The 26,139-nt window shown below is 41.5% G+C and overlaps 1 protein-coding gene across 2 annotated transcripts in view; it reads left to right on the top strand.

Moving 5' to 3' along the window:
- The window catches only part of Plxnc1 (plexin C1), a 146,371-nt gene that overhangs the window by 45,172 nt on the left and 75,060 nt on the right, over positions 1-26,139 (top strand). For both annotated transcript variants that reach the window (XM_027392654.2, XM_035450691.1), the window contains exon 5: positions 15,141-15,255. In XM_027392654.2, the coding sequence (XP_027248455.1) occupies positions 15,141-15,255 (115 nt within the window). The remainder of the gene's footprint in view (positions 1-15,140; positions 15,256-26,139) is intronic.

Here is a 26,139-nt window from a genome sequence, read left to right as displayed (position 1 = left end):
GATTATCATGTTGGCAGTGTAGAGATGAATTACATCAAGTCAGGCATTGGTGGGACTACCTCCCCCTCCTTGTGCATTTTGTAGAGTGAGTTTATCTTGTATCTCTTCCTGGGCCATCTTCTTGGTGGCTGTTTTTTTGGGGCCCAGTCACAATGGAAGCTGGACTGGGTCCTCCTCAGAAAATGAGCCAAACAGGAGCAGCCATTCGAGCTGGTTCTTTAACAATACCGTGCACAGGATAGAGACAGAGCCCCCAACGTGCTAATTACAGGGTATGAATGCCCCCTTGATTGTTTGTATAAATTTAACCTCCCCCTGGATTCTTCTGCCTGTTTTTTTTTTCCATGGTGACAGTTGGAAGACCTTCAGGCAACCCCTAGTAGCTGTTTTGAAATATTCACTCACTGTTGGGGCTCTGAAACAGATCGTTTCTCAGCTCAGTCCTTCAGCAAGCCCCTCATGGTCCAGCTCATGTCTGACCACTGAATGACTGGCAGAAGCAGAAAGGATCTAGATACAGGAGAGAAATAAAGATTCTCTCCTGTCATGAGGCCTCTCCTCTACTTAAGAGGTACTTCTTCATGAAGTCTGGGCCAATTGTTAGCCCTGTGGGAACCCTGCCCACCAGAGTGCCATTGTTCTAAAACTTAGCAGTGACAGTCCATGGCGCACAGTACATGTGGCCATGTTCTTCTGAAGCCCCAATAAATGACGTCCATTACAGAGGCTGCCCTGTAGCATCCTGCTAGCAAACTCCAGAGTGAACTGGCTCAGAGAGCCTGCCTTGAACACACACCTCCAGGAGACTCCACCCTGTGCCTGCTTGTCCTTCCTGGCATCTTAAGAAGTCAGGGATCAGTACTATTACCACCTCACTTTATAGAGGAGAAGATAGGTATGGGTGGTTCTTGACCTCCAACTACTGTCGTAAGGAGTGAGTGGTGGCTTTTAGAGCACGAAATGTTGACACTGCAGCTCTGGAAGGGAGGAGTCTGAAGTGGGGTTTCACTGGACTGTAATAGAGGTGTGCACAGACCTTCTCCTTGAGGCTGTAGAAACACCCCATGTCCTTCCCTTTTCCTGCTTCTCAGGGCAGCTCACATTCCTCATCAGCTTCTCTTTGCTGGGCTTTCAAAGCCAATAGTGTATCATCTCCAGATTCGGCTGGTCCTGCAGTCCTATCTCTGATCTTTGTGCTAACATTGGGCCACAGAGATAACTGCAAAGTAGCCCTACCTTAAGGTTCTTAACTGATCCACATTTGCCAAGAGTTCACCATGAAGGTGATGTAGTCGTGGGTCCCAGGGATTAGGATGTAGATATCCTTAGAGTCCATTCTTCACCAGCCTCAGATTATATAAATCTGGGTTTATTTCCAAATCCCAAACCAGTTCACTGTCTACCATTGTAGGAAAGAGGCAGAGAGACAGGAAGGACATGGTGTCCCTCAGAGAGGACAAAGCTGGAACAAGTATCCATATGGACATTTCACAATAACCTGTGGACTGAGGAAGGAAACAGAACCCAGTGCCCTCCCCTGTTACAGAAACTACTCTGCACATTCATCAACAGATATTAAACACCTACTATGTGTCATCTGTTTTCAGCACTCCCAGTGAGTTGCAAAGATGGTTACTTTCATGCAAGTCTTCTGAGTAAGGGATTTTAGTCTCCTGGAGTTACCATAATGAAAGTTACCACAAAGTTGGTGGCTTAAAATAGCACAAATGTATTTGTTGTACTTCCAGAAGACAAAAGTCTGAAACCAAGGTGTCAGGGGGCCAGGTACCCTGTGGAGGCTCTAGAAAAGATCTTTCCTCCCTGCTTCTACTGGCTGCTGGTGCTCCTTGGCTCATGGTAGAATAGCTCTCTTGGTCTCAAGTCTCATGTGGCCTCCTTCCTTGTGTGCATTCAAATCTCTCTCTTCTTTATCCTAGCAAGATACCAGTCACTGTAAATTCTAAACCCAGGATACTCTCATCTTGGGCTCTTAACTAATTACCCTTTCTAAGATTATTTCCAAGGAGGGTGACATTCTGAGGTTATGGGTGGGTATGTCACTTGGGAGGAAGGCACAGGAGAAAGCAAGCAGAACTAAATAAAATTGAGGAAAGGAAAGAGGGGCATAATTAGCAGTTTTAAACTGGGAGTCCTGGAAGACCTTTCTGGGACAGAAGGAGCATGCTCACCTTTCGGTGTCACTGTAGAATTTAACAGAATGGTCAGGAAGATACTTGGAGACAGAAAATCACTATGTATATACCTTCCTTCTTTCTTTCCAGGTGAGGATGTGTCCTTGTGCAGATCTCAGGCTTGAATCCTGTGCAGTGACACTTCTTTATGCTTCATTGCAACTGTAATGACAGTGATAATGATAATAATGTGATTTGGGGGTGGCCCCTCCTTCTTCTGTGAGGACCCCATTGTGCTGACTAATTGTATAGAAGCAAGTAGGACAACTGTCTGTGGGGTGGAAGCAGTGGGAAGCAGAGAGGAATATGCTGTTCTGGCCTTAGGGCATTCCTGAATGACCCTGGCACAGCCTGAACCTGTGCATTTGGGTTATTATGAATGGTGGAAGGAGCTCAGGGGAAATTCCCATACTAGAAATGGGTCTGGGGCCAAGATGAGTCCCCTGGGCTCTTTACCCCCTTTGCTAGCTGCTGGAAGAGCTATGGGCTGAGCCTACTTACTGAAGAAGCAGAAGATAAAGAGGCACTAAGAGTGTTGAGGGATATGGCTCCCCTGTTGGTCTCTTGGGTGGATGTCAGTGACTATGCTCACATTGCTCAGAAGCCAGCTTGTTTTATTTGGTAGATATGAGCAACTGAGGACCTAAGGTCAGAATTCCAACTCCAGTATTTATCCTCACCATCTCTTTAAGTGATGCTCCGAATTTTAACAAGCACCATTAAGAGTACCCCTTCTAGTAAATACATGTTTTAATGGAACGGAGGTTGTTTTTTTTTTTTTTTTAAATGACCTTATCTAAGGCAGCATGAACTTTCATAAGCATGTATTGATTGGCTTTTAAAAATTCCTCAAATGTTTTCACTTGTCTCTGTGACCTCATGTTTGTTCTGTTCCCAGCAACTCCTCCACATCTAAACACAATGTTCAGATCTGCATCCCAAGGCCTGCCTGCCAGTCTTAGTTTTTGCTCTTGTACCATCTTGTAGTGTTAGGCTGTTGTTATTCTGCTATTTGGAGTGTGCACTGTTTCTGATAGGTGAGGTGAGAATTGATACGACCCTCAAGAGGAAGGGCTGTAGTATTGTTGCCACTTACTCAGTGCTAGGGAAATGGGCCCCAAAAGCCTAAAAGTGTCCCCAGTGACACAGGGGATGTATTAGATAGGGGTAGAACCCAGAGCTTCTCGGGTCAAGAGGCATCATTTTCTCACTTTTATTTCCACACTACCTAGTTTTTCTAAACACCTTCCCAGCATTCTTTTGTATAATGTCTGTACTGGAAATGAAAAGTGAAAACTTTTAGTATGCTTATCTGTCGCTAAAGAACCACATGGAGCGAAGGCCACAAATCCCTTTTGTGTGAGTGTTTCAATCTGCAAATGTGTTTCATGTGTGCTAAACAGCTCCAAGTTCCAAGACAAAGCCTGATTTTCCACCGTGCCAGTTAACAGGCCGACCTAATGAACAAAAATCAATGAAACGACTTAGGCTGGTATCATGGAGACACTGGCAAGAATTTAGTCCCTTTAAATTTTAATTCTTACTCCAACTCTACTAACCTTTGTTGAATACAAGCAATGGGCCAGATCCTTGACTAGATTCTGGAGAAAACAAAGATGAACGAGCCTGTGCCCCAAAGAAGCTTAAAAAAATTAGTGTGGGAAGTAGACAGTCAACAAATACTCTTAATAGTTGCTGTTCAAGACATAAGGAGACACCCAAAAACCCTTTCCTCCTGAGAGATGGAAGAGCTGCAAGAGTCTTCTAAGAAGTCTTGTGCTGTGCTTGCCTTTGTATATGGGAAAGCACACTGAATGTTGAACTAGAATAGAGAAGTTATGCAAATGGACATCTGGTCAACCTTATTACTCAGATTCCTATCTAGTCACTAGCATTTTGTATTTGTTTAGCTAATTATGGTACAAAGTTTTCTGACTCTGCCATGTGAATTATTGCTGTCTTAGTTACTGTTGTATTTCTTTTAAGAGACAACATGGACAAGGCAACTGTTAAAAAAAAAAGCATTTAATTGGAGGGTTACTTATAGTTTTAAAAGGTTAGTTCATGATCATTGTGGCCAGAAGCAGAGAGTCATGGTGCTGGAGCAGTAGCTGAGAACTTTACATTCTGACCCACAGGCAGCAGCCAGAAATAGACAGATTGAGTCTGGAGTGTGCTTTTGAAACTCTGAAGCCTACCCCTAAGGACACACCCCTTCCAACAAGGCCACATCACTTAAGGCTTCCCAAATAGTTCCACTAACAAATGTTTAAATATACAAGCTGATGAAAGCCATCCTCATTCAAACTACCACAGTTTCCTAGTCAAAACAGTTGGGTATAGCTTCCTGATGTGTGTAACTGGAATTTCTGTTCCCTCAAGATAACACTTCAACAAGAGTTCAGAGTGGGTGCATCATTTGTCTTTGTCTTAGCAAGTTACAAAGCAAGTGGCATGTTCAAGGCCCTCAGAGGTTTGTAGCAGGAGACTTGTTTAATTTTATGTAACATATTTCCCAAACAACTCACTTTGAAAATTAAATATAACCTGTATTTTCCTATATGGACATGCCCTTGGAAAATCAATGTAGTATCACATTGGTACTTATGATGTTCCCACAAAGAAGACTATAAAAAATTAAACAATTTGATATAGTATAAAGAGTGTGGATGTTGTTGCTAGACATCATGCTAACTAACCTCACTGTACCTCAGTTTCCATATGTTTGACATGGAGGTGGTAACAATGTTGCCTGTTTCTGAAGGTTAATGCATTTTTCCCACTGGCCTTAGACATGGTGCAAGATCCATAGCAGTAAGAAGGTGCTGTTGTTTGAATGTGTCCCTCCAACAAAAGCCTGTGTTGGAAAAACTCCCTAGCAAAACAGTATTGGGAGTTGGGACCTCTTAGGAGATAGTTCATGAGAGCTCTACATTCATGAATGGGCTAATGAATGAAAAAGATTCTGGATGCAATTCTGACTTCTTACTATTTTGTGCTCATACACATCCTGCATTGCTGTCTTCTGCCATGGGATGATACACCAAGATGGCTCTTGCTGGATAAGTCATTGACCTTGGATTTCCTAGCCTTTGGAGCTGCAAAAAAATAAGTTTCCTACTGATGACATTCTGTCACAGGGACACAAAATGGTCTAAGGACAAGGCTCCTTAGTTAGCTATTGTATTAGCTATGATCAGTGTCAACACAGAGTAGTAGATGAGAAGTGGTCTTGTAATGCCAACCTGCTTAATTCAGTATCTCAGCTTCTCCATATACTAACTGTGCCTTAGGAAAGTAACAGGGAGTCTTGTAAAACCTCAGTTCCCCTAGTCTGTTAATTGAGAACAATCATGATAGCTACTTTACAGGTTTTTTGGTGAAGAATAAATGAATGAAATCATGTGATTGGCATTGCCTGGCATGCTAGGCATTTTTGCCGTTTTAAAAATACCAGACTTCCGTGTTATTAGTATAGTTTCTCATGTAGACTGATTTGCAGACTCAGTGATGAAGATCCAATTTTTCAGCTTTCTTAGCAAGTTATTTTGGTCTTGTATTTTGGCATTCCCCCTTCCTGACTCTGGGAGCCTTTAATTCAGAGTTTAGTTTGTCACAGTGACTTCCTATTCTCTTTTATTTAATGGAGTCTGACTCCTTCATCTCGTGGACTGGCAACTGTAATGAATGTCACCCGACTCTGGAGACCACCTGGTCCCTCTTTTGTGCTCTGTACCTTTCCTGAAGATGGAGACCTCTGTTGCAAATCACTTAGCCAAGGACCTTGGGATGCTCTTGGAGAAAACCATTCCCCCTTGAAGATGCGGTTGCCTGTGTGAGAGGAGAGAAGCTGGATCGTTGGCTTGTTAAAAGTTTCCTGATATTTTATCAGTATGGGATCTTTGGCACAGGTCACACTCACCCCACATTCAAGCCAATTACCTGATATTTAGTTATCAGATTCCTTGGGGGACAGTCTGCTCTTGGTGAACAATTAGATTAGAGGATGCTGATGAAATTCTAGTGGCAGGAAGTAGGAGTTACATTTCTGAGCTCAGAGTTTCTATTTCAAGGTTGAGTAAGTGGTAAATTTTTACTGAGAGATTCTAGCCTAATAGAGTCAGATTCTCAAGATTTCTCCCCCTCCCCCACCCCAACCCAGTATACAGGCACTTCACCTACCTAGAAACTTGAGGTTTCAAGCTTTCAGAAGTGGGTCTTCCTGTCCTTTGTGTTTGCATGAAAACAATTGATAGTTTAAACCATGCCCATTTTAAAAAATAGAAATGCTATACAAATACAATGCAATAATAATACATTTAAAAGTCAATCCAGTTGGGCACCATTCCCAGACTACCAACTGAGCAGAAACACAAATAAGTAAAGAAGAAGAAAAACTGCTATATAATTCAAATGGCTGCAGTCTCCTTGTTTTCTGCTATTCTTTTATTGCAGATACATAATATCAAGGCTACATTATAGGTAAGTAGGTTTTGTGTCCTAACCTGGAAACCTAATCACTGATTATAATATTATTTCTATGGAGGAAATATATTTTATATTATAAACAGATGGTTTGCAAGCAATTTTTAGAGCACAATAAGTTTGTAAGGCTAAGTCCACCAGGGATTTTAACCTTTAGCAGAACTGGATGCCCTGATAATAAAAATCAGAGGTCTCTCAGAATCTCCTCCATGAAGTGTTTCTCTCTCAAAGCCTCAGTGTGCTTTTCATCCTAAAGACTGCCTCACCCTTTATGGTCTTTGGTACCTGAGATCCACTTCCTTGTCCTGTCTCAGCTTAGCCACCATTTTTTAAATTCGCTGAGGTCCCAGGAGACTAGTAGGGGCTCTGAGAGGCCTTATCCTATGCACTTTAGAAAACAATGCTTCAAGTAGTCCTGGGAAGCTGTGCAGCTAGGTGGCCAAGTGTGTAGTTCTGAGGTCAGACTTGACAACCTGTGGTCGAGTGTGAATCTATGTGCCTATGAAACTATTTTGTCCCTATAGAGCAGTGATTCTCATCCTGTAGGTTTCGACCTCTGTGAAGGTCAAATGACCCTTTCATAGGAGTTGCCTAAGATCATCAGAAAACATAGATATTTACATTATTATTCATAATAGCAGCAAAATTACAGCTCTGAAGTAGCAATAAAAGTAATTTTATAGAGGGTGGTCACCACAACAGGAGGAACTGTATTAAAGGGTTGCAACATTAGGAAGGTTGACAACCTCTGGCATAGGAGGAGGTTGTTGTGAAAACTAACTGTAACCTCAGAACAGGGCCCAGCTCCAGCACTGTTTCCTCCATGCTTAGGTGGGGTAGTTTTCCAGTGATCTTACACAGATTTCTATTTACTTAGGAAGCAAACTCACTCTACCAGAGTACAAGCTTAGAAGTGTCTAAAGCTCCGGTTGGCCTCTTAGGGGCTGTGTAGATTTGGAAAATATTTTCTGGGTTACAGATGGGGGAGATGGTCCATTTTCTTGTATATTCAAGTGGCAGCATTAAAGTCTATTATTATTTTTGAACAAATTGAGCTCTATAACACATTTATAGTAAACTGAGAACAGGCTTCCTAAATAATTTCCTGCACTAATTGTTACTGCATAGAGTTTTTCACCTAAGGAAAGCCTTTGTTTAAAATTTAACTTGGTTTTCTTCAGGAAATCTTCTCATCTGGACAGCTTTATTTTCTAATTTTCAAATAGATTTGGCTGGGTGTTGGTGGCGCACGCCTTTAATCTCAGCACTCAGGAGGCAGAGGCAGGCGGATCTCTGTGAGTTCGAGGCCAGCCTGGTCTCTAGAGCGAGTGCCAGGATAGGTTCCAAATCTACACAGAGAAACCCTGTCTTGAAAAACCAATAAAATAAAATAAAATAAAATAGATTTGTATCTACTTATTGACTTTATCATGTAGGCATGAGATCTAATTAGAAATAGGAACAAAATAAAAGAGAACAGTGTTTTAGTTAGGGGTTTCTAGAGTAACAAAACATGTATAAAATGTGCATGTATGTACATATATTAACTCAGTTTTGCTGAAATAGTAACAATTGCTGTCTAGTATCTGAGAACCTGGTCATTGCTTGGTCCTTGCAGTTGGGTGCCTCAGCAGTTAGAGTAATCCCACAATGGCTGTCTCAAAGTGGGGAGACTGAGAACCTAGTAGTTACCTGGGTACTTCTGCAGTCTCCATCTGGTGCCAAAATTTGGGAGGTTCCTAGAGAGCTGCTAGTCCCCACTCAACAATAGCAGCTTGGAAGTGCTGCTTCTGGTGACAAAGAAGGAATCAACAGCAGCAGGTGAATTAATTAAGAGACAAGGGGGAAAGCCAAGACAGCAAAATATCCTCTTTAATCTGGGCTGCTACCAGGAGGTGCTGCCCACAATTGGGGTGGGTCCCCCCAGATCAATCAAGGCAGCCAAGTCAAGTCCTCTGGTGAGGCTGTTTACTCAGATGGTTCTGATTTGTGACAAGTTGCCATTAAAGCCAACCATCACAGATAGTGATTGGGATCTGGGCTCGTAGATTGATCCTATTGTGGGGTGGGGCCTGTTGGGATTGAGGCCTGTTGAGGGGGAACAGTTATGGGGGCTATTGGGAGGTGGGGGTCTGTTGAGAGGGGGGACCTGTTGGATGTGGGCCTGTTGGGGTGGGGCCTGTAGGGAAGTGTTCATGGCATGAGGGCTCTGTAGTCAGAAATAGACCAATCCGGTTATGAACATGCTAGAGGCTGTGAGTTCTGTTTCTTGCTCTTGCATTTTCCTTACCCCTCCATCATAGCGTAATGCATCAAAAACATCTTTACCAGGTCTGGACCCTTCAACTTTGGACTTCTAGAGCTGTAAGAAAAAAAAAATTGTTCTTTACAAATTACTCAGTCTGCAGTATAATGTTTTAAGTACACAAAATGGACTTAGACCCATAATTGGTGCTGAGAAGCAGGGCTGATGATATAATCAATACCTGACAGTGTGGGGCTGGCTGGGAACTGGTCCTGGCTAGAATCTGAAAGAATCTGGAGCAGCAGCATGGGAAAGGCCTTTTTGCAATGTGAAGGCTAATTCCTTTTTGGATAACATATTTATTTTTATTTTAAGAATAATTAGTGTCTACATGTATGTGTATATGTGTACGATGGGCAGGTCTGGTGCCCACAGAGGCCAGAAGAAGGAGTTGGATGCCCAGAAACTGGAGTTATGGGCAGATGTGAGCTACCTGATGTGGGTGCTGGAACTGAACCCAGGTCTTCTGCAAGACTGGCAACTGCTGTTACCTGCTCAACCATTTCTCCAGTAAGGGTGATACTGATGAGAGGGTATAAAAACCAGCAGTGTGGAGAAAGCCTGGGAGGGACTTCCTAGAGATTATATACATGGTTATGATCAAAATATTTGTAGAAATATGGACAATGAAGGCTTTCTGTAGCGATCTCAGGTGTGAGTGACAAACAAGGATTTTGAAATTGGAATAGAGGCCATCTGTATCAGTTCCATTTCTGTTGCTATTGCATGACCAGAAGCAACTGAAGGCAGAAAGGATTTATTTTAACTTATGATTCCAGGGGGATAGAGTCCATCATGGCTGGGAATGCATGATATAGTGGCCAGGAGTAGGAAGCTGTCTGATCATATTTCATCAGCACGCAGGAAGGGGGAGAGGCAAGCATGAACAAGAAGTGGGGTGAGGCTGTGTAAGCCCTCAAATCACTCTCCTCATGATATACTTCCTCCAACAAAGCTCTTCCTCCTAAATAACCTCTCCAAACAGTGCCACAAATTGGGGACCAAATGTTCAAAAACATGAGCCCATGTGGGACATTTCTCATTCAAGCACCACACTGTCCTTGTTAAACAGTTGCAGAGAGGTTGGTGTTACTGTGCCCATGTCCCAGAAATTTGTGGAAGATGGATATAAGGTCTTTAGTGGAAAAATTTCTAAGCTAAGTCTTAAAGGAGCTGTGTGATTACTTTTTATTGGGTATAGTAAGATGTGGGAGAATAAGAAAAGCTTAATTAAATAGGAAGGGGGAGAAAGCTTTGGAAAATTCTCAGCTGGCCAGATAAAAAATGAAGAGGCAATTTTAGAAGATGAAATTAGGGGTGTGACTAAAGGAGTGTTTACTAGAAATTACCATAAATGATAGGCATCCAGGTTCCAATTATCAAGATAGCAGGGAATGACCTCAGAGACATTTCTTCAAAGTAGGTTGGGTCCTTCAGGATAAAGCTTCCAGAGAGGTGCCCTAAAGTCCTCAGCATTCACTTGCTGGGCCACTTTGGGACTCGGCTCCTTGTAGTCTGGTTCAGTGCATCTTGGCCATCCCAGCTGTGGGTCAAGCAGGTCTAGATATAGCTTAGATTGACATTCTGGAGGGTGCATGTGGTAGACCATCTACTTGATACTAGTTTTATAGCTATGCAGGTGTCATGAGCTAGGAGGCAGTGAGGGCCTCCATCTAACTAGCCTGGGAGCCCATGAAGAAACTTGCTACTGGGACAAAGAGAGGGTATCTAGAGAGTCTCTACTACAGCAATGCCTAGAAAGTCAAGGGATGGGAATGGGGCAGCTTCCGAGACCTCAGAATTATACCATCGCTAAACCCCTCAGCTGCAGGTAGAAGACCTAACTTAAAAGAGCTGGTAAGTGGACTAAGCCAATCCTAACCTTAGATGCAGAGCAGCCTGGGTGCTTGGTAGCTGTGTTCCAGGATGTGGGTACATGTACTTAAAGATTATTCTGGAGTCTGAAGATTTAACACACTCCACATTGTTGAGTTGTAGACTTACATGGAACCAGTTATGCATTTCTTTGTGCTTAGTTCTTAGGAAATGGGAATATCTGCCTGTCTGTCTCATCATTGTATCCTGGACTCACACACATTTAATTTTAACATCTCACAGCTGGAGAGGAATTTGTCTCCTGATGTATCATATCCAGGATCTCCCCGACAATTGCTTTAGTCAGAGTCGAGATTTTGAGTTGGTATTGGGCCATTTAAGTCTTTGGAGGCTACTGAGATAGAATGAATGTAGTTTTCATGTGAGAATGATGTGAAGTTTTAGGGCCAGATGTGGCATGCTGTGGCTTGAGTGTGTCCCTCTCAAAAGCATGTTGGGAACTTAAACCCTGGTGCAGCAGTGCTGAGAGGTGGGGGTGGGCATTAGTGGGAAGCATTTTGGCCACTCACAAAGTGCTCCACTCACAAGGATGCTTAGAGACAGCATGGAAGGAAAGTCTGGAGATGGTGCACTCAGTATCTCTTCTTGTAGTCTCTTACCCTTCTGCCTTCTTCCATGGAATGACACAACTAGAAGCACCTTGCCAGAGTCAGACTCCCAATCTTGGCTATCCCAAAGGGGTCAAGATCAGGCTGGTGAAACCCACAGAAACAGCTGACCTGAACAAGGGGGAGCTCTTGGTCCCCAGATTGATCATTGGGAAACCAGCATGGAACTGATCCAGACCCCATGAATGTGGGTGTCAGTGTGGAGGCCTTGGAAATCTATGGGGCCTCTTGTAGTGGATCAGTACTTATCCCTAGCATAGGAATGGACTTTGGGAGCCCATTCCACATAGAGGGATACTCTCTCAGCTTAGACACACAGGGAAGATCTAGGCCCTATCCCAAAGGATATGAAAGACTCTGAAGAAGATGTCCCATGGAAGACCTCACTCTTCCTGGGGAGCAAAATTGGTATGGGATAGGTAGGTTGTTAGTGGGGGACAGGGGAGGAGTGGAGGGAGAAGGAACTGGGATTGGCATGTAAAACAATCTTGTTTCTAATTTAAATAAAAATGGAGGAAAAAAAACCAAAGCTCTATTCTTTATAAGTATATGGGTCTTGGTGTTCTGTGAAAGTGGACTAAGGCAGATCCTCAGAAGAGGGGGTAGCAAATGTAATAGCATAAGCAAAGAGCACATACACACCCTGACAGTTTCTCCAGGAGACACTCATGCTAAGGTGACTCCAATTTTCCTCCTATCCACGGCCTGGCAAAATGAAGTGGAGCCCGTTAAAAGATTCAGGGATGTGGCTAGTAGAGTGCTTGTTTGTAATTCTAACACTTGGGAGATGGAAAAAGAAGGATCTTATGTTTGGAGTCATCTTTGGCCTCCTACATTGTGATGCTAAGGCCCCTCTGATCTACATGAGACCTTTGTGGGGCTGGGAGAAGAGTCTGCTCATCAATCCAGGAGAGAGTGACCCCCTAAGGACTGGACCTCATCATATGTCATGCCCAACAATGGTATTTTTATGTCATTCAGGCAGTGGCTTGAGGATTTATTCATTTGTCCATTTTCTTGATTGATCCACAAGAGTAAGAATAATTTTCACAGGAATCATCTCAAAGCCCCTGGTTTTGTTTACTAAAATGTGGGAGCTTTAAGCTCTGTTCCCCCCCTCCTGGAGAAATATAAATGTGTGGGTAATGTGCTGTTAGGAAGCTCTTACAATCTGCAATATTTGAGAAGTAATAAGATACTGTTGTTGGCTGACCATCTGGTTATACATTCTTGGTGTTGTGGCTTACTTTTTATTTTTTTCATTTTTTTAACTTGTGAAGGGCAAGGAATGAGAGTTAAAAATTTTACAGAGATGGCTTTCTAACATAAACAAAGAATTTATGTTTAGATGTGCAACATGGTTAGGTTTTGTTTCCTGAGGAATAGAAAATGAACAGCCCATTATATATAGGTTGTCTCATTTTCTTTTTAAAAAAATAAATTAACCTTAACTCCTAATTTTATCTCCAGCTACAAACTTTTGGTTTATGTGAAAAATAGTCTCTTTGCCGGAAAGAGGAATCAAACATAAATTACAGCTCTAGAAAGAAAAATCACCTGCAGAAGAGACCTACAGAGATTTCATATTTCATCCATTCATTCAAACATATTTATTGAAACCCAAGTATTTGCATCTCATGCTGGCAGACACCAAGGGATTTGCTAAAGAAACATCAAGATACTTCCCTCTCCTTCGAAGGGCTTAGTGCTTTCTTGGGGAGAAATGGCACCGACATATGAAACAGTTAAGTTGTAATTCAAGGCAGCATATGATTAAATATCAAAATGTGTGGTTCCGACAAGAAATGCTATAGTTCAGAGAAGGGAGTGATAACTCTGCGACATGGCTGGTTTTTTCTGCCTACAAATTGGCAAATCGTTGCACTATTTGTATGAAATATTTTACACTTGTTTTTTTGGCAGCCTTAGGCCTTGACTTCCAGTCAGCATTAAGAGCCTACAAAAATATTTGTACTCCAGTCTCTGTAGAATTGGCTTAATTTTTCTCCCCTTCTTACTTCTAGGCACAGAGAGTGCCCTGATACAAACCAGAGGGCCCCGAAGAGGCAGGGCATTTTTGACAGTCATGATCTTTTTCAGATACAAACAAGGAACCAGCCTTGTCATTCTCTGTGCTCCAGAGCTGTGGTGCTGGAAAACTCCTTCTGACATTGAGAGAGGTTTAATTTGAACTTAACATCCGTGACGGGCGAGTGAGCCATCAAGGGTCAGATAGATTTACAGCCTTGAAGAGTCACTAATGAAAACCCCTTTGGTTATGACGTTGGAAAAGGACTGACACAGATGTAGAGGGGGAGTCGTGATACATGTGTGCTCCTGGGGGGCCCAGTTTCTTGGTGGGTGACAAGCTAAGAGTGGTTAGTGGAACTTACCAACTTCCTACACTATATTTGTCATATTCAAATGAGCACAGAATCAAAGAGAAGCCACGGGGCCTAAATTGTTAAGAATTAAAAAGAGGAAGAAGAAATAAATTCTTTTGAAGTCAGATGTATTGTTTGGGCCCATTCATAACTGCACTGCTCCCCCGCCCCAAGTGATTGCTGTCACCATGTCAATGTGTGGGAATCTCATGAATCATGGGTGTTTAGTTTTCTTTTAAAAGTCAAGGTTGCTCACTGGCTCTCACCTTCATTTTAGTCTTTGCCCGGTTTGGGGGGGTGGTCTAGTATTTCAAGCTACTCCATATTACTCATAAAAAAATCTGCATGGGGCCGCGCCAATTGAAGACAATGTGGTCCTTGGTGTTCATTCTCCTTGTTGGGTTAGTGGCCCATCTGGTAAGTTAATGTATCCTAGAGTGACCGACACATCAAGGAAGACAGTGCTTGAAGCTTGAAAGCATCTATGTATCAGAGTATGTAGCCCTGGCCACAACCTAAGATTTATTTGGGGCATCCTCTGAGCTGGCTGGCCTGGGAAAGTGGCCTTGCAAAATGTTTTACTCATATCTTTTGATATAATTTGGTATCTGTCTAAATAAATGTTCTGGAGCAGCAGATGGTTAAGGAATGTCTTATTATATTCTTGGGCAGACTCTGCCCTTGAAATATTTTCATTTAATCATCATGTTGCAAAGCACAAAACAGTAGCTTTATTATTTTTTTTTAACACAAAATGAATCACTCACTAGGTTGGTATTCTAGCAATGTTGTTGTAAAGCTAAAACGTATATAAAATATAAACCTTGTCTGGACTGTCCAGGGGAGGAATTTCTCCACAGGAACTCTTTGTTTTTGAATCTGTGAGAGGATGTGATCTGGATGAATGTCTCCGATGATGTCATCTTGAGAGGTCACTCAGGAGTCTAAGTTCAACATGTTGTCAACATTTGTCCTCTGCTCCATGATCCGATAAAAACACGCGCGCGCGCGCGCGCGCGCACGCCGCGCACACACACACACACCACACACACACACACACACACACACACACACACACACTCCCTCTGCTGTTTCTTCGTTGCTTTTAATGCTTTTAATATCAAATCCCTATTCTCATTCAAAATCAATAGCCCACTGTACCAAGTGTTTTGTACTGAAGCTGATAGTGAGAAAGTTGTAATTAATGTGTATGACTGCCAATTTACCAATTGGTCATTTTTGGGGTTTTTTTGTTGTTGTTGTTTTTTAGGTGCACTTTTCAAGGAGACTGCACACATGCAGGAAGCTTTGAAAACTGGCTGGATATTTCATCTGGACCTAAAAAATGCCCTAAAATCCAGATAATTCGAAACCTCAGAGAGAGGGTAAGAGGAAATGTTTTTGTCTTTATGATATTGTCTTACGTGGTACAGCTTCCTTCTGGGTATAAAGAAAATCTTTTTACAATGAAATAGTCTGAGTGACAGGAGTCCATTCATTCTGTTGGTGAATAGTTAGGGCCTCCCAGATGCCATCCATCTACAAGGTGCTGAGGATACAGTAATAACCTAGTCAAGGCACAGCCTACCTTGATGGAGTTGTCATCTTACTAGGTAAAGATGGCCTCCAGTAGTTGAAATCAAAGAGAAAATGCATTTTTGATGTAGTAGAAATACACCTTGATTTTAAAAATAGAGAAAAATAAGTTCAGACTTGTGGTTAAGCAGATCCCTGCAATGTGGTTCACTGTGGGATTTTGTTTTGATCAGCTACTCTTTGCATCACTGTTCAGTCTTAGAACAACTGTCCGTACACATGGAGGGAAGCAGTTGGATGGACCAAATCAAATGGGTCCCTTGGAAAGCTCTTGACATGGATTGAGAGAAGGGACACATTGAACATATTTGGAGCAGAGTTCTCCCTGATACATATGCCTACCCTGCCCTGGAGGGAATAGAATTCCTTGCACAGTACTGTAAGGAGACATTTTCTCCCTAATCACGGCTCTTGTGTTCTGAGTAATTGTACAGAATCTCTGTCAGCAGCCAGTTGACCTGTCTGTTGCACTCACTGTGTTTTATTTGAATGCCACATTAACAAGGAAATGGGCCACTTTCTCTTCTCACTTTGCCATTTCAAATAGCAAGAACCATGCCACTTAAGATGATTTAACATTTAATAAAGGAAAGCCAGGGCATTTAATGAGAGATAAATAATAAAAGAATCAAGCTTTCAAGGTGTGACCAATCAGAACTCGTGGACTGGAAGTTACTTGGTCTTGTCACTTTCTGCCATTTTCTGGAATGAGGCTGATCTCCAAAACTCAAGGCACACTCCTGTCAGCTCTGTGTCAGGTGGTCAGATGCAAGGTAAATGAAGTTCAGCCATCCGTACCCAGAGTCAGCCAAGTTCTTCTCTGGTTGGTCTGAAAAAACCAGCTGACTTTTGGTGCTAAGTAGTAGGTAGAAAGTATTAAGATGTTTTGATGTCCTCAGGACTCTGCTAAGTGGTTAGGATCATGCAAGGTATTTTTTCCTTTGTCATTAAAAGAAACCTTAAGGGTGATACTGAGCCATTGTGTCCTAGGAAAAAAGTAGCTTGTAAGCACTGCTTATAAAATTAGCTTACCAATCACGCCTGTAAACTCACCACTCAAGGGGCAGAGGCAGGAGGATCTCTGTGAGTTTGAAACCAGGTTGTTTTCTACAGTAAGTTTCAGGTCAGCTAGGACTCCATAGTGAGACCCTGTCTCAAACAAAGTCAAAAGGCTTGCAGACAAACAAGGACTAGTTCTTTCTTTCTCACCCTGAGTCCCCACTGTGGCTTACCACTGGCCTGAGCACAGTCTTCCACATGGTCATGACATCACTGTCCACACATTAGAGGTAAGGATTTAGTTCATTTTTAAAACTTATATTTTATGATTGTGTGTACGCGCTGCTTGTACATGCCACAGCATGGATATGGTCCATGTGAGCACTAAAGTTGGTTCCCTTCTTCCACCATGGGGGTCCTGGGGATAAAACTCAGGTTATTAGACTTGACCTCAAGTGCCTTTACCTGCTGAGCCATCTTACCCACCCAATAATTTGGTAATCTTACTTAAGCTACTCTTTAAAACTATCTCTGGACTCTTGAACCCAGACCTTATGCATAACAAAAGCAAGCGCTCTACCATTGAGCTATCCTCCCTGGACTGATTCTTTTAGGAGTATTGATAAGAACTAACTCCCTTTCCCCTCTCTCTCTTCCCCTCTCCCTCCTTTCCTCTCTTTCTCTGCTTTACTACTCTGCTTTACTACCAAACCTGATCCCTCTTAATCATGTTATTTCAAAATATCTTAGTCCATGACCAGCCATCTGTGACTTACCTGAATGCTTGGGCCATTGTTTCAACAACACCTGACCCTTTCCTAAAGAGTTGGCAGTCTGTGATTGTTCCCAGATCAATCTATTAGTTAAGGTCAAAGACCATTTGTGAGCTGCCCATCATATACCTGGTAACATTCTAGTACCTTTGCGGGGACAGGAAAAAAAAAAAACCATAAATTACAGAACGTTTGTTCATAAGAAGCATTATTTCTTTACACAAAACAGCTAGAGAATAGGATATCTTCATCTTCACTGAGGAATACATAATTAAAAGAATTAATTAGAGCAGTCCCTGCTCGTCTAGGAGGGATTTCTCTGAGGCTTTTGTTTTGCAAAAAGAGCAAGAGGCAGAATGCAGTCTGCTATTGAACAGAACTTTCCTGTTTGTGTACCTGTGGCTCCAGGTGATTATGTGAGCATCCTGTTAGGGCTCTCTAAAGAAACATAATTTACAGGGAGGGAGGAGAGAAGAAGAGAAAGAGGATTGTGTGTAAAATGAATATACATGGATATACCCATGTATATGTATTAAAATGTGATATTATAATGGCTTACAGGTTGTGGTCTGAGTAGTCCAAAAATGGATGTCTCCCAACCAAAAGGCCAAGGATCTGGTAGTTGTTCAATGCAGGAGACTGAGTGTTGTTGCAGTCCCCATCTGGTGCTGCAGTCCCAGGGAAATTCTAGAGACCTGCTGTTCTTCAGTCTACATAGGAATCCCAAAGAAATAGGCTTTAATTGCAGCGAAGAGATGCCTCAGCAACAGAACAGATGAACTTGCTAGCAAGAGTGAGAACAAGCAGGCAAAAAGTAGAAGCTTCCTTCTTCTATTTCCCTTTATATGGGCTGCCACCAGAAGGTATGGCTCAGACTTAAAATAGGTCCTCTGACCTCAAATTCAGTCAAGAAAATCCTCCCAGGCGTGCCTGGCTGCTTGGGTTTTAGCTGATTCCAGATGCAGTGGACAACCAAGATTAGCCACCACAAGCATGGAGAACAGTGTGCAGGGATTTGTACATGGTTGTGAGCATGGCTTTCCCAGTTGAATGACTAGTTGATAGAAAAGGAAGGCAAGTAAATCCAACCCTATGTCATCATGTAGACATGGTCCCATTATTGCATCATACATGCAATAAATAAGAGCAATGTAGTAAACAAGTATAAAGAGATTTAGTGTTAAGTGAAAATGGTTTACCCATAAAATTATGACAGACAGAGAAATAAAAAGCATTTTCCACAAAGCAGCCTAAGGACAGATGGCAGAGAGACTTGCACAAATCAGAATTGAAAGAAGAAACTTGCTGGGCGGTGGTGGTGCACGCTTTTAATCCCAGCACTCAGGAGGCAGAGGCAGGCAGATTTCTGTGAGTTCAAGACCAGCCTGGTCTACAGGAAACAGTTCCAGGACAGCCTCCAAAGCCACAGAGAAACCGGTCTCGAAAAACGAAGGAGGAGAAGGAGGAGGGGGAGAAGGGGAAGAAAGGGGAGAAGGGGGAGAAGGGGAAGAAAGAGGAGAAAGAGGAGGAGGAGGAGAAAGAGGAGAAAGAAGGAGGAGGAGGAAGTGGAGGAGGAGGAGGAGGAGGAGGAGGAGGAGGAGGAGGAGGAGAAATTCTACCAGCACTAATTCTGTCAACAGTGTTTCTTGTCCAATTGAACAAGAAGCAAGTAATATAAATAATTTGAAATGAAATACAGAAAAATGTCACTGTTTGCTAATTCTTAGTTGTTGCATATATTCTAAATACATGCATTTAAAAAACTGTTCTAGGATGTAACTGGAAAGGAGAGCACATATGGTAATGTGCGCAAGATCCACTGATCCACAGTGGCCCCAAGCTTAAAAACATCAGAAATTATGTAAATGAATAAATCTAATTACAGATGTTCAATTATTACTCAAATATCAAAAATGATACTGTGTTGTCAGGTAAACAACTTTTCAACTTCCATTCTTTAAGAAAAAAAATCCACTTATAAAAGCAGTAGAAATATTCAAGGACAAACTTCAGAAGCAATGTGTATCCCCTGTGTTTAAAAATCACTTTTATTAAGAGACATTTGTTGGAGACAGCTACCAAAAATAGGATTTTTTTTTTTTTTGGCTTTGCAACAGTTTGCCACAGCCATTTTTTTTTCTGAGAGTAATTAGGTAGCATGACAGTGGTCTATTGAACCTATTTATAATTTGTCATAGTAGAACCTTATCAACTAAAAACTTAAGTGTAAATAAACATGAGGAAGATACCCGTTTGGAAGACAGGGAAAACATCCCTGGGTATCCATAAACATACCATGTTGCTTAGGAAAATTTACTTCTACAACATATTTTTCTACATTATGAAATGAGTAGGAATTTTCTTAAAACAATACTGTATTTATGTGGAATAATATGATCTGATTTAGACTATCTAAAATACATGTATTTTTAAAAGTTCATTGAGGCATGACCACTGTCAGTTGATTGTAAACAAATAAATTATTGCACAAATACATTGTATACAGTAAGTCTATAGTGTTGGATGGATGTCAACAGCGATTGTCAATCTGTTCTGAGTTTAAAATAGTGATAAAGACCCATAATCTAGAACTCAGAAATGAATATAAGTATTTCAAAGATCATGTGTTACAAAATAACTAGAGGAATTTTATTAAAAAGTAATAACTTACAAACTATGGAAACTATTTCGTAATTCATGTTAAATTTAAAAGTTTAATTCAGGGCTGGTGAGATGGCTCAGCAGTTAAGAGCTCTTACTGCTATTCCAGAGGACCAAAACTCAACACCTACATTGAGTGACTCACACCTGTCTGCAACTCCAGTTCCAGAGGATCTGACTCCCTCTTCTGGCCTCCATGGGTGCACACACAGACACACACACAGACACACAGACACACACACACACACACACACACACACACACACACACACACGGCATATATACTTACTCTCACACATATATACATGTAAATTAAAAAATAAAATATTTAATAAATAGAAAGAAAATCTAATATAATTACTTTACTAAAATATCACAGAAAATGGACTCAAACATCACATAATTTGAAGGTATAATTTTCTTAGCTCTGATGTATGTAATAACAAAAGAAAAATATTCATACAATTAATTTCCTTTAAAAACAACCTTAGACTGGAGGTATTGCTCAGTAGTAGAGGGACTGCCTAGCACGTGTAAGTTCATGGCTTTAACCCCAACACTGGCAAAAAAAAAACCCCACCCCCCCAAAAAACCTATATGAAGAGGAAAAATTTAATTAAAGTATAAACCTCTGCAAAGCACTTGGCAAAATCTCTCAAGATAATAAAATTAGGAAAAGAGAAAAAAGAAAAGTGTTAAGACACCAAAAAGCAAGTGGTCAAAAGCATATGCTCTCAGAGCAGATTCAGGAAAGCAGCTATAAATATGGAAATATGTTCAACCTCGATAGTTAGGAAATAAATACAAATTAAAGAGATAATAAGTTATGCTAACACCCAGTGTTGCTGATGCCAATTAGCACAACCTTTTTGGAAAGCAATTTGGCAGTACATCTCAAAAGTAATAAATATATTCAGTTTGTTTAAATCGCTAATTCCAGGCAAAGAATCCAAGGGAGCAACTTGAAAGAAGAAAACCCTAAGCATAAGCCTCTATGGCAGTAGCATTTATAGCATTAGCAACCTGTTTGGCAATAAGGAAGAAAGTTAAGTAAATAAGGTTCTTGTATGTCAACATGATGCAATGTTTTAGAGCAGCAAGTTCTTTGGCCCTGTGTTTACTGCGGTCTAATTCATATTCCAACCATCCCTGGTGATCCCATCTGACCCACTGTAGCATCCTTCCTTCTTGTTTCGCTATTTGTAAGAAAGAGCCATGAATCTGGGAAGGATTCTCATGCTGGGTTTATGAAGCTCTCTTAGCTGCTTTTCTGTTCCTATGATGAAGCACCATGACAAAGGCATACTAGAGAAGGAAGAGTTAACTTGGGCTTATGGTTCCAGGGGAATAAGAGTGAGTCCATGATAGTAGTGGACTGGTGGCATGGCAACCAACGGTAGGCAGGGGTGGGAAGCTGGAAGCTTGTCTTGAACTGTGAGCATGACGTAGAGAGCAAACTGGAAATGGTGCTAAGCTTTTATCTGAAAGCCTGAAACCACCCCCACCACTCCAGTAATGGACTTCCTCCAGTGAAGCTGTGCCACCTAAACCTCCCCCTGAACAGTGCTACCAACTGGAGGCCAAGTATTCAAATATCTGAGTTATGGGACATTTCTTATTCAAACCACTGTGGAAGTCAGCGTTTCAGCTTTTTAACCATGCTCACCTGGAACCCAGGGTCACATACAAAACAAAACAAAATTATTTGGCTTCCTGGTTATGAGCTCTTCCTTCTGTACCAAAAACAATACAGTGTCTTTTATGTTTGGCTTCTACCTCACTGTTCCCTTGACCTTGCTCTTGCTAAGGTCATTACTGACCTCCATGTAGTCATCCTAAAGTTGTTATCTTACTAGGCTGATTGGCAGTGTAATTGTAAATTTGTATTATGTATTTATTTATACTTTGTTTACTTACTTATACGTGTATATGAACACTTATATTTGGCTGTGCATACCTAGAGTCGAAAATAGGGCAGGAGGGTTCCTCTTCTGTCACTCTATTTATTATTCCTTGAGAATAGGTCTTTCCCTGAACCTGGGCTCTTTTTCTTGGCTTAGGCTTGAGGCTACACAGCTCTAATGATCCTTGTGGGTCCACTTGGCTTAGACCTGGGGTTATAGGCATCTGCAGGGATGCCCAGCTTTGCGTGTGTGTGCTAGCACCCAAACTCTGTTCCTTGTGACTGTGGAGCAAGCACCTGTAACCACTGAGTCACCTCCCCAGCCCTGACTTGGAGTGTTCTTGAAACCTCCTTGTACTGTCTGGTTTTGTGTGTCAATTTGACACAAGCTAGAGTCATCAGAGAGGAAGGAGCCTCAGTTGAAGAAATCCATGAGATCCAGCTGTAAGGCATTTTCTCAATTAGTGATCATTGGAGGCAGGCCTAGCTCTGAGCATGGTGGTATTGGGTTCTATAAGAAATCAGGCTAAGCAAGCCATGGGAAGCAAGCCAGAAAGCGCACTCCTCCATGGCCTCTTAAACACCTCCTGCCTCCAGGATCCTGCCCTGTTTTAGTTCCTATCCTGACTTCCTTTGGTGATGAACAGCAGTGTGGAAGTGTAAGCCAAATAAACCCTTTCCTCCCCAACTTGCTTTTAGGTCATGGTGTTTCATCACAGCAATAGAAACCCTAAGACACTCCTCTTCTATTGCCTTTTGCACGACACACCTTGTCTTAGTTACTTTTCTATTACTGTGATGAAAAGCCATGGGCCAAGGCCCTTAAATAAGACATTTAATTGGGCTTATAGTTTCAGAAGTTTAGAGTCCATGGTGATGGAGCAAAGGCATGATGGTAGAACAGCTTAGAGTTGACATCTTCATCTGCAAGTAGGAGGCAGAGAAAGAGACACTGAGAATGGTATGAGGCTTTTGAATCCTCAAAGCCCACCCCCAGTGGCACACCTCCTCCAACAAGGCCACATTTTCTAATCCCTCCCAAAAAGTTCCACCAACTGGGACTGAGTATTAAAATATATGAGCTTATGGGTGCCATTATCATTCAAACCACCACATACCCTCTCCACTTTCTTCTCCTCCTTATCTTCCGAACCCCTAGCTGTCATATCACATCTCCTTGACTATAAATAGCTAAATAAGGCCCAGTTCAGTCTCATTCTTTTTACTCTACTTTGTCCTATCCATTTCCATGGCTATATATGTCATCTGCTTGTTTATATCTCCTTTGTGTATGTTTTTATCTCTTTTGTGTCTAGCCTTTATTGATCCTCTGACCTTCAGGGCCAACTCGATATGTCTTCTTGATGTCATACAAGTATCTTGAACTTGAGAAATAACTCAAAATTGAAATCTTGATCTCCTATTCCCAGCCTTCCACTTCCTCAGCAAGTCCCGTGTCAGCATAAGTACCTCTGGTGTCTCCATCCATCCATCTCCTCCCCTGAATCCTCATATTCACATCCTTTCTTCCAATCCTGTTCAACATATCTCCAGACTGCTCCTCAAATCTAATTCTTTACATTTGACTGTGCTACCATAGCCCATGCTTCTGTCATCTCCTGGTGACCTCTTGATGCCATGCGACCCTCCAGTTTAAGTGTAGTGGGCTGTATGTCTGTCTATTAGTACAAACTCTCAAAGGACAAGGACTGCAGTTGTTTAGCTTGCTAGTTATTTGGTGCCTCATGCAGCATTTGGCCACGTTAAGAGCTTGTTTATTTATAGAATAAATAAGCAGAATAGTTTCAGATATGTAAAAATTAGGCTTGTGAGAACTGAAAGGAAATTGGGAATAATTTAAGAGCTGATGAAAATGGAACTTAGAAACCCTTTTTGATATTCTTGTTAAACTGATCAAAGAATTGAGTAAGACGTGCACATAAGAAATACGTAGCTATGCACCAGCATGTGTAACGTAGAGAGAATTGTAGGTTAAAGGAGTCAGCATGACTGAGTTCAGCCACCTGTGAGGACGAGTTCGAAAGAACGGTTTGGAGTTCGTCCCTATGCTTGCATCTTCTGGAGCTTGTGGTGGTGCATTCTCATTATCCCAGCTATTCAGAGGTTGAGGTGGGAGGATCATAGAATGAGAGCAGCTGGGTTGGTGATGTACATCGGGGATGAAGTGCTTGCCTAGGATGTATAAGGCCTTGGGTTCAATCCACAGTCTCAGAGACAGGTAGGAAATGTCTCCTAGAGATGTGTACATTTCTGGCCAGGTGAACTCGGGCTGGAGGAAATCGCCTTCCCCCAGCATGAGCCCATAGACTGGATACACAATTTTTTGAGAAATGGAAAGATTAGGGTGTAGACTCAGCAAGCTATTGGAGATCAAGAGAGACAGCAGAGAGAGTTAGGTGGCAGTGTAAAAAGTCTGAGCAGAGGTCAAGAAAATGAGAGTGGAGATTTCCCAGGAAGTCCGGGTCATTGTTATCCATCACAGCTTTCCACTCTTAACCCATCTTCCGACTAGGCTCCCTCCTCTGCCTGACGTCATCACATCTGTTACCATTTAATACCTTTAATTTCCTTTCTCAATGGGAGAACTAGCTGCCTTGTTTCTTTAGGTATTTCATTTGCAGGCATACCTGCAGACCAAATATTAATGCACATAAAATTAAAAATATATATAGATTATTTCATTCAGAGAAATTTGCTTTAGGACTCTGGAATTTCAAGGCTTTCTTTTCATTCCTCCTACAAACAACACTACACTTCTGCATACACATACACATATATACAGACACTCACAAAGCCCTCTTCCTGTAAAGCTCTTCATGTATTTAACCACACAGTAAACCATAGCTAATTTTAAAAGTAGATTGAGCTATTATCTGATAGCATTCATAGGAAGTAATAAAGAAGTGGCAAGGGTATCTTAACCCTGGAAGATCAAGGAACACCCTCTTAAATAAACCACGGCCTACAGTCATGCAGATGAAAATAGAATCTGTGCTTAAATGGGAATGTTTAGTAATGTAAAGGCACATGTTTTGCTGAAATGCATGTACACATTTGCTATTTCAGTTAGATACGGAGTCACCTTAACATCTTTTGGAAAAGATAACTGTGAATCTCAAACAGATGAATAATGTCTATGAATTCCTATGAAAATAAAGATAAATAAGGAGACATTTGCTTTACTAGATATTTAAAGTAGTAAAAACTTAGTGACACTAGAATAGAAGTAGATCCATAGATTTTGAAACAGTATAATTTAGGAAATTGATTCCAAATATGTTATGTATTACAGAAAGGATATCTTGAGGACCACCTGGGAGATGGCTCAGCAGTTAAGAGTACTTGTTGCTCTTGCAGGTGATCCTGGTTTGGTTTCCAGCACACACTGGGCAGATCACAACCATTTGTAACTCCAATTCCAGGGGATACTGCCTTCTCACTTCCATGGTGCATACAGGTGCATACACATATGTGCAGGCAATACATTCATACATATATGTGCAGGCAATATATTCATACACATAAAATAAATCTAAAAAGTTTTCTCAAGTGAAAATCTTGGTTCAGTGGGACAAAGAGAGGGTTTTGTTGTTGTTGTTGTTTAACAAATGGTTATGATATAGCTAATTAGTCATCTTGATAAAAATAAAATTGGACTTTTATCTCATACTATATATACACAGTTAAATTCCAGATAGGTTAAAGATGTAAGTTAAAAAAAATAAAACAATAAGAATGATGGGACAATTTAATCCTTGTCTATAAGCTAGAGTGTAGGAAGCATTTTTAAGTCAAAACAAGAACCCCTATATTTGATTACATAAAGAGATATTATATAAGGGTAGGGGATTATATAAACAAAAGTGAAGACAGACAGATTATGAAAAAGTATGTGTCAGAAATATGACAGATAAGGATAAGTATCTACACCATGCGAGGGCTCTTAAAAATTGATAAGAGAAATACAGAACAGACATGTGGTCAAAGACTCAGAATATTCAATTCACAGAAGAGCACATCAAATAGCCAGTAAAATATCACTTTGCTTCCACCAGCTCCCTAGAGAAACCCTTCCTCCTGTGGCAGGTTATCTTAGTTGGGATTTTATTGCTGTGAAGAGACACTATGATCACGGCAACTCTCATAAAGGAAAACATTTAACTGGGGGCTGACTTAACTTTTCAGAAGTTTAGTCCATTATCATCATGGCAGGAGGGAGGCATAGCAGCTGCAAGCAGACATGGTGCTGGAGAAGGAGCTGAGAGCTCTACATCTTGATCCACACAGACAGCAGGAAGAGACAGTGCCACACTAAG

The sequence above is a fragment of the Cricetulus griseus genome (genome assembly GCF_003668045.3).
Source record: "Cricetulus griseus strain 17A/GY chromosome 1 unlocalized genomic scaffold, alternate assembly CriGri-PICRH-1.0 chr1_0, whole genome shotgun sequence".
Lineage (NCBI taxonomy): Eukaryota > Metazoa > Chordata > Mammalia > Rodentia > Cricetidae > Cricetulus > Cricetulus griseus.
This window is presented reverse-complemented; position numbering and strand designations above follow the sequence as displayed.